Source organism: Rhopilema esculentum, chromosome 14 (genome assembly GCF_057945365.1).
Source record: "Rhopilema esculentum isolate cy_ngs chromosome 14, ASM5794536v1, whole genome shotgun sequence".
Taxonomy (NCBI): Eukaryota; Metazoa; Cnidaria; class Scyphozoa; order Rhizostomeae; family Rhizostomatidae; genus Rhopilema; species Rhopilema esculentum.
In genome coordinates, this window is record NC_142828.1 from 7347316 (window position 1) to 7359977 (window position 12662).

Consider the following 12662-nt stretch of genomic DNA (forward strand, 5'->3'; position numbering starts at 1 on the left):
CCTCTAAGGTCATAATCAGAGGCACCTTTTGCTACTAGAGGAGTGCACCTCTTGCAGTAAAACGGGATTATCGCTTGAGATATGATTGAAGGAATGGTAAATTTCGTCTTTAGTTTCTTTCTTCACGGTTTCAAGTTGTTTTATCCAGCCTACTTCGATCTGGCCTAAATGATAACTTGATTTTTTTTAGGTTTACGTTTAATGAGCTTGGCAAGACAAATTAACGTAGAAGAAGATTGGTAGAACTTACCAGGTACCATTGGTAAACAAAGAAGAATTATTACCCATAACCGCTTTATCGATTGACAAGTAGAACCAAAAGTATCAATTTCTGCTGCCATGCTACTCTTAATTTGGCATTCGATGATTGCATTCTTTCAGGTAAAAATGTTTTAATCTATTGGCAAAGCATTTATCCTGCAACCTTCTCATACTTATTTTCGCGCTCTGAAACGTGGCAATCTCATCTCACCTAGTCTCTAATGGTAAAGAATTGTTATAACTGACTGTTGCAATTTTAAAGAAGAAATTTCGAGCCCCGAAAAGCTAACATGGCAGATATTTTCGGTAAATTGCTCACACAAGCCAAGAATCGCCCGTTAGGTATTACATAGAATCTGGTGGTATTAAGTTCTCTGTTTCTTCGTTGATTTCTTATGAACCAGTAAATTGGTTTCTTACAGGGGTAGATGGGTGTTGATAGGTCGGTATAAAGAGTAGGTGGGTTCGTTTGGACGCCATTGATAATACTTTAGTTACATTAACAACAATAATTTGTAAACAATCTTTTGGTGGTACAAAACTTGTAAATGGCTTTGAAAAAAGCAAACATTTAGTAAACTAAAGCTTTTAAAACAGAGTTTAAAACGTCATAACATAGATCGAAAACTCTACGCTAGGAAATATATATACCCAGTTGTGGATCGAAGTAGGCCAATCAGAAACACGAACACATGACTGTATAGGTGTATAGTTTCGTCTGAAGAGTGTCAGACGAAGAGCTTTAGTTCACTAATGTTTGCTTTTTTCAAAGCCATTTACAATAATTTGTCCTGACAAAATTTCGGACAAATATTTTGACTAAATTTCAATTCAGACACAATCTGTCACGGCGTTTGCATAGTCATCATGATCATCATCATCGTCATAATAATAATATTCATACATCATCATCATCATCATCATCATCATCATCATCATCATCATCATCATCAATCATCATCATTATCATCATAATCATCATCATCATCATCATCATCATCATCATCATCATCATCATCATCATCATCATCATTGTAGATTGTTAAACTGCCTTCATCTTCGTCAACCTTCTATAAAAATAGTTTTAATTGTCTCGTCTCTGGCTTTCTATAACTTTTTGTTCAGGTAAGCAGGTAAGGCCATCGGAAGGAATTTTTGTCCGCATGAACGTGAAAACGTGGTTGTGCTTTCTCCTGCTTGGCTAGCACATTGCACATTTCAACTAAGAAAATTTCAAAATCGTTATAGTTTATCCCTTTTTTCCTGCCTCAGTAATGAAATGAGCTATTGTGACAGCTAAAACTCTCTTTGACATCCAAGTTAGAGGATGAAACTCCTTGAAAGACTAGCATGCTCATTCTCTCTCATACTGTATCACTCATTGGTCGGATGGTAAGAAGGGATGCTAGGATGGTATTGCATCCCGGGCCCTGACCCGGGTTCCAGAGCGTTAAGAGTTTACAAAAAGTTGCGGAGATGGTTGAAGGCGCGAGAGTGCGGAAGTGGAAAGGAGAAAGATCTATTTACATTGAAAAATGCGGCTATTTCGAGTTGTCTTTTACGTGCACGCTCGTTTTCAATGAGCTTTTGGCGCCAATGCTAAAGGTTCACCTTTGGCGACCATTTTCGTCTCTTGTCACTGGGGACACGTGCTCCCCCCTCCCCCCTCGGACATCACGCCACTAAATTTCAAATCAGAGAGGGCAAAAAATAGCACTCGTTTCTTCTCATGCTATGTTATGTTGATACAGCGTTTATATAGGGCTTTAATGCCTAAAAAGCAAAAAGTGGTTTATATTGAAAGCAATATCTATATTTGATTATAAAGAGAATTCTTAGGCCCTGACTTGACAGCAGGTATATTGGTATCTCCAGTGGTCATGTCCGCTGTTGCGTTGCAGTCGGAAATAGGTTAGGAAGTATCTGTTATTGCACTGTACTGTTTGTCTATCCAAGTAGTAGTTCTTTCCATCTCCATCGTATGTGAAAGGAGTGTAACTTGTGTAGCAACTAGTCCTGCTTCGGTGTTTGCTATGCTTCAAATTACAGCAGTAGTATTCGAACCTGAAACGTTAAGTAAGCTATCAGTCAAAATCATGTTCCTACCACTGAACTTGAGTCAACTGACATTGCAATGAAAGTTAATTCCAATAATAGTTGTTAACCACTTGAATCAATAAAGACGACAAGCTCAACTTGCTATTCGCTGGAATCCTGACAATCGGGCAATGGAAACATAAGTTAATCGTAATGATCGCGCAACGACCAACGCTAATATCGTGATTAAATTGACCTTTGCGTTGGCAGTTTCCACTGAACGAATAAAACAATTATCACGATTAAAGGAAATAAAAAATCATCAGGCCGAATTTTGAGCGATAAGGCTTCATATGTTCGCTTTCATGTCACTGTTGTTAGTTACTTTGGCGAGTAGCTCACTTCTCTTGGAGAGTGTCTCTACAGGCTTGTAGAGATAAAACATGTAGTTTTATTTTCTCCAACCCTATGCTATATTACGCTCTACGTGTAAATGTATTGAGCACTGTGCTACGGAAATATCAACAGACAAATTTCTAATCATTATATATATTTATTCTTACGAAGAAGAAATGTTTCTCTCTGTAGTCCACCTATGTCCCGCCCGAGTCACAACAAACATTGCATCATATGTTTTTCTAGTGTTTTATGATTTGCTAAGAATATAAAATACATTAATATTAACCATATTCAGAAAAGATCCATTATTTTCATAATCTTAACCTTTCCCCATACGTAATTAAAGTATCTCGTTTAGCGTAGTTTTTAGCGAGACTCGACGAAAGATGTAGACGAATAAAGTTGCCGAAAGAATAGAAAGAATAGAGACCTTTCGCTGACAAAACGTATCTTCATTTGAGTTCTTTTGCCAAAGTTCGGTGCATTCTGCCTTATTTCCATGATTTGTTTGATTATTTGAGCAAAGATCATTGGATAATAACAGTGCTTCGTCTTATCACCATACAAAACATAAACAAATGTTCGCGGGTTTAACTACAAGCACCAGAATGCATTGCGCAATGACGTAATTACGATTTTCTTTGAAGGGAAAAACCTATTGTTCATATTAGCAATTCATTGAGGGGATTGAAGATTTCCCCTTATAGTCCCTATTGCTGTTTTAATGAACTTCTTGTCAGTGAAGAGGTTGCGAAATAATCTGTCGGCCATTTTCATGAATGAAATGAGCTTCAATGCTTCATTTTCACTGCAACAGCCATGGAACAGTTGATGAACTTTCTACAAAAATTATATGTTAAAGGTCGAAGGCTTAAAAGGCTTCATTTTTTCTTAGGTTGGGTGGTCTCAAAAATCACATCGATTAAAGTCACTTTGAAGGTGTTATCAGCCTCATTCAGCATTACCTAATATTTGTAACACTGTAAAAAATTTGTATTTACCTAATATGATCATGATTGCTGTTTCTTGAGAGCCAGAAATCATTCAGGTATCCATATGAACCGCAGGAAATAGACTGTCTGTCAAAGTAAACAGTGTCATCGTTTCCATCGTATGTGAAGCCGTTTGCCTTTTTCGAGAGAGAGCAAATTGATGGTTGGTTGAGTGTACAACATATGTATTTGTACCTGATGATACCGCCACTTCTCTCCAAATGAAACATTTTGAGTACGTTACCGGCTCCACCACAATTTACACGATGACGGTCAAGGTAAACCGATTTTCCTCCCCCATGGCTATTCCACGATGTGTATTTCGTAGTACAGCGCTCTTGGCACGACGATTCATCTTGTTTGTCTCCACAGTCATTGTCGTAGTTACATTTTTGTGACAATGGAATGCAATGTCTTCTGTTGGAACAATGAAATTGGTTGCTGCAACAGCGGTTGAAGCAAGATGCGCTTTCGCTTGAAGCTCCTGTGCAGCTGCTTCCTTGACCTTGTTTCGTTACTTGATGATGTCTAGTTCTTGTCTTTTGGCCCCCGTAATCACATGCCTTACTGCAACCAGACCATCCGGACCACCTGCTCCAAACACAATTTCGATGTTGACACTTGTCTCCGTAGAAACCCGTCTTGCAACTGCATTTACCGGTGATATCGCTGCATTCATGGCCGTTTGAGCCTGCGGCGTTACAATTGCATCGTGCACAACCTGATCGCTTGGTAGCACAGTTTGCTTGAGAAGAACCAGTAACATAGTAATTTGTGTTGCATTGTGTTGTCAAGGTCATACCCGGATGCAAGTACCGCCCTCCGGAGCACTGAATGTTAACCGAGTTCGGAATGCTGTACGTGCATGTTGCTTGGTTATATTTTGTGGCCTAAGAAATAACAAAAAATAACAAGCGTTTTGAGTCCATGATTTCACGAAAATAAGTCAATGAAATGAGTAGTTCGGCCAGAAAGAGAAAATATCAAAAGAGCACAGAAAATTCCAACAATTTCATTATTACTTATGTATCCTATTGACACGATTTGCTCAGGAGAAGAATTTTTGCGTTTCTTGTTCTCCTCTAGGATTTGGTTCGATTTATTTAAGCTTTTTATTATTTCACACAATCATGTTCACTGCCATCTATCACTGTGTAAATATTTGTATTGCTATCAACAAATATAACCCCTTCTAGACCCAAAGGAAAATAAATTAGTTTTAATATGTATGTATGATTAAAAAATTTTTACCTGTGCGTCTGTTCGTGTTTCATAGAGGGTTTTGACACTTTCTGAGCTCCTCCCTTCGAACTCCAATGCTTGAGCCCAAAGCATGTACCCAATTTGTTGAAGAAGAACCATTTGTCGCCATGTGTTATCCACTGCCCTCTTGTAGGTAGTTGAGCAGGCCTGCGCCTGGTACCTGCTCATGAAAGTAACCAACATGGGTGGATGATTCAATACTGGCGTGTTCGTTTTCCCAACGAATAGAAAGTTGACGTCATACAGCCACTTCTCAATGCCATCAGTTGCAAGGACTGCTGTTGCTAATTTCTTGCCTTCCTCTTCAATCCTGTCTGCGTATCGTGTTGGCAGACTCTCAAATCGGTACGCATAATACTTGATTCTCTGGAGGGAATGGCTGTATTGGCTGATTAGATTTGCCCATTGGAACTGGTTTGTGAGTTGCCTTGAAAGGCGATCAAATGCTTGCTGGAATGTTTTCTCCAACTCGCTGACAGCTGCCTGCAGTGAACCAAAGCTCACCCCAATGTATTCACGAAGGTCCTTGATGTCATACGCAATGTCACTGAGCATCGGCAGTTTGAGGGTTTTTGCTAGCATTGCATCCATTGTCTTAGCCAGTTGAGCCTTTGCATGATCTTGACATTGGTCTCCTTGATAGTAGTGTTGGCACTTGCAGTACTGTACCGATGAATAAGGAAACCTTGCACATTTCCCTTTTCTGTTACAGTCTAACTGACACCCATTACCACTTGCTTCCTCTTCTGATTTCAATGCTATTACCAGTCGAACTTTGTCGTATAAATACTGTTTCCTTCCTTTGTACATGTAGTGAGATTGAAAAGTATACTCTTCACTTACATAAGTAAGAGCATTATCTGCCTTAATCGTCAATCCATCGTATTTTCGAAGTACATTCAAACTGCTGACATACTTCCATACACCCTCTTTCTTTAACTCCTCTCTAACTTTTGGTAGCAACTTGCCAGCATCGTTTCGTACACTGTAGAAATTGGTGCTCTTGATTATCTCATCAATTGCATTTAGCATTTTGTACTTTTGGTTTGCATATGTTCCATGTTTGTCTGTAAAGCTGACGATAATGTTCCGTTTTCTTTCATTTTGGTCGTTGGGCATGTTCCAAAATGCACCATTCACATTGGTAACTTGATGTTTAGATCCACCGTATGCTCCATACGAGTAGACGACCCATCCAAGCCAAGGGTACTTGTCATCCAAGAACGTTTTTACTGCAATGTTAGCTGCGTCATTTGATGATACTTCAACCTGGTATTTCTTCTCATTTATGTCGGCGATCATTTGATTTCCTATGTTCTGAAAGCAAGCTGTTTTTACGGCCGTTGTTTTATCTCTTAAATCGTAGATTCCCTTTAGCCAGTTGTCCATACTTTGGGTGATGCTTAGTGAACTCCCTGTGAGCTTCTCATGTGCAAGAATGACTTGCTGGGCTTTGAAAGAAAGCTTCAGAATGCTGTTTGAAAACTGATCGATCTTTACAATATGACATTTAAACTTACTGCCAACCAGGTTAAGCAGTGGGTCACCAAATGCTGATGTTGTCTTTGTAGCGCCATTTATGATCTTGAAAATGTCACTTCTTACGTTGAAATCGTTGACATAGCGAGAGGCGATGCGTGCTCGTATCCGGTTGCAAGCGCTTGTACCAGAGCAAGATGTTTTCTGAATTTCATTCAAAAACTCCTGCAACCTTTTATGCCCATAAAGAATCTTTGCTGCGGATGAGACGTACACCGCCCGTTGATTTTCATATGTGATCAGGTCCTTTACGTTGTCCAGCTCTGACGTTATCTGGTCCAGTTTCATGTTGACTTCAGCAAACTTTTCCTTCATGTACTTAAGCTCGGCTGAGTCCTGTTGTGGGACGAAAAGGAGAGCAAAGGATATAAGACCACCTGCAGCTCCAAGAAAGCTGGCCATTTTGCCCAGAGAATCAAAGACCTTCTGTGTCTTTGGGTCCCCGAGTTTTGACAAAAAGTCTACCACCCCTTTGCCACTTGATATGCCTGTGTTGATTTTATTCTTGGTTCCAGCACTCATATCAGCAACAGAAGTTGTGGCCACGAGGGCCAAAAGAACAATCGTTGTCACCACTGTCCTTTTCATGTCGGTCATCAGTCTCCTTTTCATGTGTCACTGCCTGGCCTGTAAATATGAAATAGAAATCATGATTGTTTTTTTTCCGGCAATGAAGAATCTAAAACCAAAGGCCAATATCTAATGTATGTGGCTCAGATTATTTTCTTTCTGGAAAAGTCAAAGTTTGTAACTTTGTGTCTCTTGAAAATGTAGGCGTTCCACAGGACTCTGTCCCCGAGGTCATTATTGTTCACTATATGTGTAAATAAATTGATTGTTCCATTTGCAGTGTATTTCAGAACATCATTAACTGCGCCTAAAGTGTGTAGAAAATTTAGTACAGAATTTTTATGCCTTGTTTTCCTATTTTGCTCTGTATTCCTATTTTTATTTTGTAGAGCCCTGGCCGATATAGTGAGGTCGAGGGCTCGTTGTCTGATGTTTTGTCTGAGATTCTGGAGTGAAGGGGATTTCATGCCGCACTTTCAAATAATTAATCAAAAACAATAATTTTCGACAATTTGTGACAACCAAACAAGCCTCTATTTCTTCAATTTTTGGAGTAAAAGCATTTTCATATTAAAATAATCAAATCTTACAAGCATGAGAAACTCAAAGCTAAAAAAACGAGTATCCTTATAAGATACTTTTTATAATAAGACATTTCAACGAAAGTAATTGGGAATAGAATCTTTCTTCGAAATGAGAAAAACCCTGTGTGATGTCGAAATTCTTGCAACCTTTGCCAAGGAAGCGAAAGCAAAATCCTAAAATTCACAGACCCTAAAAGAAGATGTTCTAAACAAAACTACTCCATTTAAAGTAAAGCGTTTAAGATATCGAAAAGCCTTTGATGAAATCGTGAAGATGTCTCTATTTGATGAAATCGAATCGAAAACAGCGATAGGGCTACTTGACAAACCAAAACAACCCATAGATAAAAACTGGATCATTCCCTTTCTTATGTACACAATATAACGTTAGTAGCATTTATTATGTTATCTGTTCAGTTTTACATGTAGTTACATGTAGTTCATGATGATATTGATATGGTATCTGCTTTTGACAAAGGCAAGTTTGTGTAACAGAATTTAGCATAACATCGGTTCTCGATTTATCAGTATCTGACTATAAATTGCACCCTACTTCACTTGGATGCACATTTTTAATCGGCTTTGCGCTCGCAGGCGCGCCTCGCAGGCAAACCTTGCGACTGTGAGCATCTCTACTAACAGCAAAACTGTTTAAAAAAAATTGATTTTAGATATTTCAAATTATCTTATTTAAAAGAGAAGACTGGAATTTTTTTGCAGTATCGCAGTGAAAAATGAGGCTTATTTTCTGATTTTGTCAAGTTCTTTTGGTCAAATGTAAAGCTCAAATTTATGAAGAAAAATTGAACTCTTATTAGTTTTTTGTTGGTAAATCTGCATTTCTGGGTCGCCCCTCCCCCGAGAGGCAAAGGAGGGGCAAACTGCCCCAGGGCCTCGAGAACTTAGTTTTAACGAAACGCAACAAAGTTTGTCTAAAAAATTATAAAACGTGGTAAAACGAATGTAAAAAACATTCTGAAATGTGTTTTTAAACTAGTTAAAAGGGCGCGATCGCAAAATTTTTTGTGTGATTTTGGTGCATGCATTTCAGGTAGGTACCATTTTTGGCGACCTGTAGTTTCTTATTGGAGATTTCAAACAAATAAGCGGGCCCAAGATAATTTTCGCCTATCCCTTTTCTAGGAGCCACAACGCCCCTGGCTTTTAAAAGAAACTAACCTTAATCGAACATTTAACTAATTTCTGTTGCTAATGACGAACATTACATCTGCAAGAAGGCCTATCGTCCTTCCCATCGTTTCATAAGCATCTCACTTGTTCGAATATTGACATTATCATAATATATAAAGCTGCTCTATTGAATAAAAAAACAAAGACTCTAACATTTCATGAACATAGACAAAGTATCAAGAAACGGGTGTACTATAACGGAATTTTTTTATAAAAATTGAGTGTACGATGTGGCGATGTGAATCAGCGATTGAACGTTGAATGAAACTAAACCATAATATTACAATTGTAGACATATTCTATATGTTATCTATTCTAGCTACTTACGTCAAAACTCTAAATCCAAGAAACTTTGTAAACCGACCAAACTCCAGCCTGTATTTCTTTACGCATTTAGGAAGTAACACTATCTAGCTAGCATCGGAGGTAACACTACTCCGCTTTTTCTAGAATTACACTTCCGCGCTCAAAACATTGTTGCTCTGGTACAATGGAGTGTCTATAAATTTGAAACGCCATTTGAAGTTTGAAACGCCATATAAATTTGAAACGCCATACAAAATGAAATGCCACTCGGAGTATAAAGCCATATAATAAGTAATGCCACGCAGGATGAATAAGCAGTGTGAATATTCTATGTTATAGGCCCTAGACGCACCGTACAAGATTTCAGGAAAACTTCTGACACACAAAAGGGATTAAGCCTGTTAGTAAACAAATGCTGATTTTCCAGTGCGGCCACCCAAATTTCAACTGAACCAAATTCACTATTCCCTCAAAAGGTTCCGTCGTCCTTCCCCAGGGCAGGACGAGCTCTAGAAAACGGAAATGATTAGCAATTGAAGCATTTTTCTGGTGCCACAGTATACCCAAAGTCAAATCATTCTTCGTTTTAAACCACATTACATTAACCTAACAGCAAACAACCACTTTACACACCAACTGCAGAGCGCTCGAATTTCCAAGCGGAAATCGGATTATCTTTGTCAAACTTGAAAAAGGTTTTCTCGATTTTCCACTTTGACAAAGATAATGAGTTTTATGTCAGAAATCAGTACGTTAAGGGCCATAGAGAATTTGAAAAGCCACACGAAATTTTAGACTGAGGATTTAAATGCCGCAGAAAAACATAATGTCATTAGAATTTAGTTAAAGACCATGTAAAATGGGGGTGAATGGCATGTGAAATCATGAAACACTCTACAAAAAGTGCAATTGTAATATGGAAAGAAACGACGCTCCATATGGTACTCCAGATATCAGTGTAGCCGCTTTGGCAACAACAGGATGTAAAGTAACGTTTTTTTGCAAAAATGATGCATATAGTATTTAGATTAAAATTATTGAAGTAGGCAGGCTATTTCATCTAAAGGCCCTTGGGTGCAAGGAAACCCTTTACCAGCATAATTTCTGTCAATAGTTGAAGAAGTATCTTAAGACTCAATACAATATAGCAAAACATCCTACAGTAAATTGTAAGATATGGTTTGTAACGTTTCTTCAAATCAATGTGCACGTGCGATATATAGTCGAGAAATGCCATACTCTCTCTGCAGAATGGCAGATACTGGTACTGACAAAGAGCCAAGATATGCAAATAGTTTCTTTAGGAATAACTAAAATTTTTTGAGCAAAAAAACGAAATTACCTACTTTGTCCAGGTACCCAAAAAAGGCCCAAAAAGCGATTGATGCGAAGTCCTCGTTTGCAAAATTCTTATCACAATGACCTTCTTTATTGAAGAGGATAACGTAACAGCTGACTTGCAAATTGATTTAAAAATAGAAATACTTTATCAAAAACTGACGCATTCATATCAAAGCTATTCGAGTGCACTTACCTTCTGTTGAGAAATTGCCATCAGCTGTCGAGTCGATGTCCTCGAGAGATGTTTTATAGGCGTTTGAGGAATGATAATCAATATTTAGGATGATACGTGCCTGTGCATACAGATATTGATATCTGTCAACAGATATTTTATTCATCAATATCTAGATGAAAAGCACTGTCGCTGCAACGTCGCTGCACCTGCTAAAAAATAAATTGGGTGGATTACCTAGAAATACCTTTACCTTTGCCAAACTTCAGCGTGCGTACACGCTGGTAAACTGATCCAAATGCCAGTAACTCCTCCATTGATTAAAATTAATTAAAAACTAACTTTTTGCTCAATTCTGTTTTTTCAGGCAGTGTTTCTGCTGATATGTATATCCTGCGCTGTTTATTGAATGGTTCATCCATTTAAACATCAATTGTAATTATTAATACATTTGTTTCATCAGGTTATGAAAACTTTGCAACTTTAATCTTGCAATGATAATGGATTATCGGTAAAGCAAAGTTGCAATGATTGTATTTGTAAAGAAAAGCAAGATCACACCGAACAACAAAAATGTGCTTATGAATCATATCTGGAATATACTCCAAAAAGGAATTGGTTCAAAATTTCTTGAATGCTGTAGGAGAATTAGTTCAAATAAGGCTCCACATTATGAAATAATATGTATATGCACATATTTATTTATTAGACATATTTATATATGCAGTTAGGCTGATTTGCAAAGCACGATCGAGACGTTTAGATTCTTATAAGGACTGGGACCGAGATTTTTAGAAACAGTACATTTTCATAAATGATGTGTTGCGTTTTGATGTTGAAAACGGGAGAATGGAGACTGAAGGTATACCGTGATAATCTTTAACAAACTAGGTACAATGCCTGCCAAAAGTCTTGGAACACTGACGTCAATTTCCAAGGTCAAAATCAATCATCCCTCTCTCTCCTACAGAACAATGTTGGTTTACTATCAAACGGGTTAGGATTTTAGGAAGCACTTTCTTTTGCGCTTCTTTTATGATGTTTCTCTCAATCATCAACATTGTTTTAGGGGGAACGGGGCGGAAGTAGCAATTTTTTTCATGAAAGGAATGAAAGATATCAAATGCAGCGTAAATTGCTGGGTATTCCAAGAACAGAAGTTGTATACAGGCAACCTATTATCAACTCAATTGTCCCTTCAGTTGCTAAAGCCTGGTTCCCACTTGGTCGTTTGGGTCGTTTGGGTCGTTGGAAAATACCCAAACGACTGAAAAGACTCAGTGGAAACATACCTGCCAACAACCCAAAAGACCCGAAACACTCAAACGACAGTTGTCGCAGAGATAGAAAAAATTCTATCTCCGCGACCCTAAATACCCACGCATGAATGATTTTTGCAAGTGGAAACCGACAAACGACTCAAACGACTCAAACGACCCACGCTTTAATAACGTTTTCTTCAAGAGTAGGGGTTATCTTGTAACCGCGTGTTTGACTAGAACAAGAACAAGATAGCTGAATATTTCACAGCAAGCTATATGGAAATCCTCAAAAATACGAGTGCTATTATAACAATTACTGGAAAGAGTTTAAAAATAAATACAAAAATATCAAATCATGGCAAGCTATTGCACTGAAATTTAGTGATCTAACATCGTCGTCTGTACAAAGTCACCAGGGGTAGAAATAGTTGACTTTGCAACACCAGTTGTTGTTTATCAAATGCTACCATCGTTTCTTCCACGCATGCCGCCAAAATTAAATGAGCGACGCATGGTGCAAGCAATGAACAGCATCAACAACAAACGACTCAAAAGACTCAAACGACCAAGTGGAAACCAATGAGTTCTTTGGGTCGTTCGTGTCTTTCAGGAACGACTCTGACGACTCAAACGACCCAAACGACCAAGTGGGAACCAGGCTTAATGATATTGGAGAATGGGGATAGTTGTAGAATACAGATTGTCTTTATTTTTTATTTTAGTTGTTGTTGTTTGCATAGAACTA

General features: G+C 38.2%; 2 protein-coding genes across 3 annotated transcripts in view; one reads left to right on the forward strand and one right to left on the reverse strand.

Annotated features, from left to right (window-relative positions):
* Window positions 1-6937, forward strand: part of LOC135696183 (small ribosomal subunit protein mS39) — a 25879-nt gene extending 18942 nt beyond the window's left edge. For both annotated transcript variants that reach the window (XM_065215480.2, XM_089112416.1), the window contains exon 29: window positions 191-6937. In XM_065215480.2, the coding sequence (XP_065071552.2) occupies window positions 191-224 (34 nt within the window). In that variant the 3' untranslated portion in view covers window positions 225-6937. The remainder of the gene's footprint in view (window positions 1-190) is intronic.
* Window positions 1982-7103, reverse strand: LOC135696179 (uncharacterized). Its single transcript, XM_065215473.2, has 3 exons — window positions 4941-7103; window positions 3699-4579; window positions 1982-2325 (listed from the first exon to the last, which is right to left on the reverse strand). The coding sequence occupies exons 1-3, from the start codon at window positions 7101-7103 to the stop codon at window positions 2097-2099; spliced, it is 3273 nt and encodes a 1090-aa protein (XP_065071545.2). The 3' UTR covers window positions 1982-2096.
* Between the last annotated feature and the right edge of the window lie 5559 nt (window positions 7104-12662).

Excerpts from the sequence above, each read along its gene's own strand:
- LOC135696179 (XM_065215473.2), bottom strand. The coding sequence starts at position 7,103 with ATGAAAAGGAGACTGATGACCGACATGAAAAGGACAGTGGTGACAACG. Across the intron at positions 4,580-4,940 it reads AAACACGAACAGACGCACAG|GCCACAAAATATAACCAAGC; the intron begins GTAAAAATTTTT and ends GTTATTTCTTAG. Across the intron at positions 2,326-3,698 it reads AGCAATCATGATCATATTAG|GTTCGAATACTACTGCTGTA; the intron begins GTAAATACAAAT and ends TTAACGTTTCAG.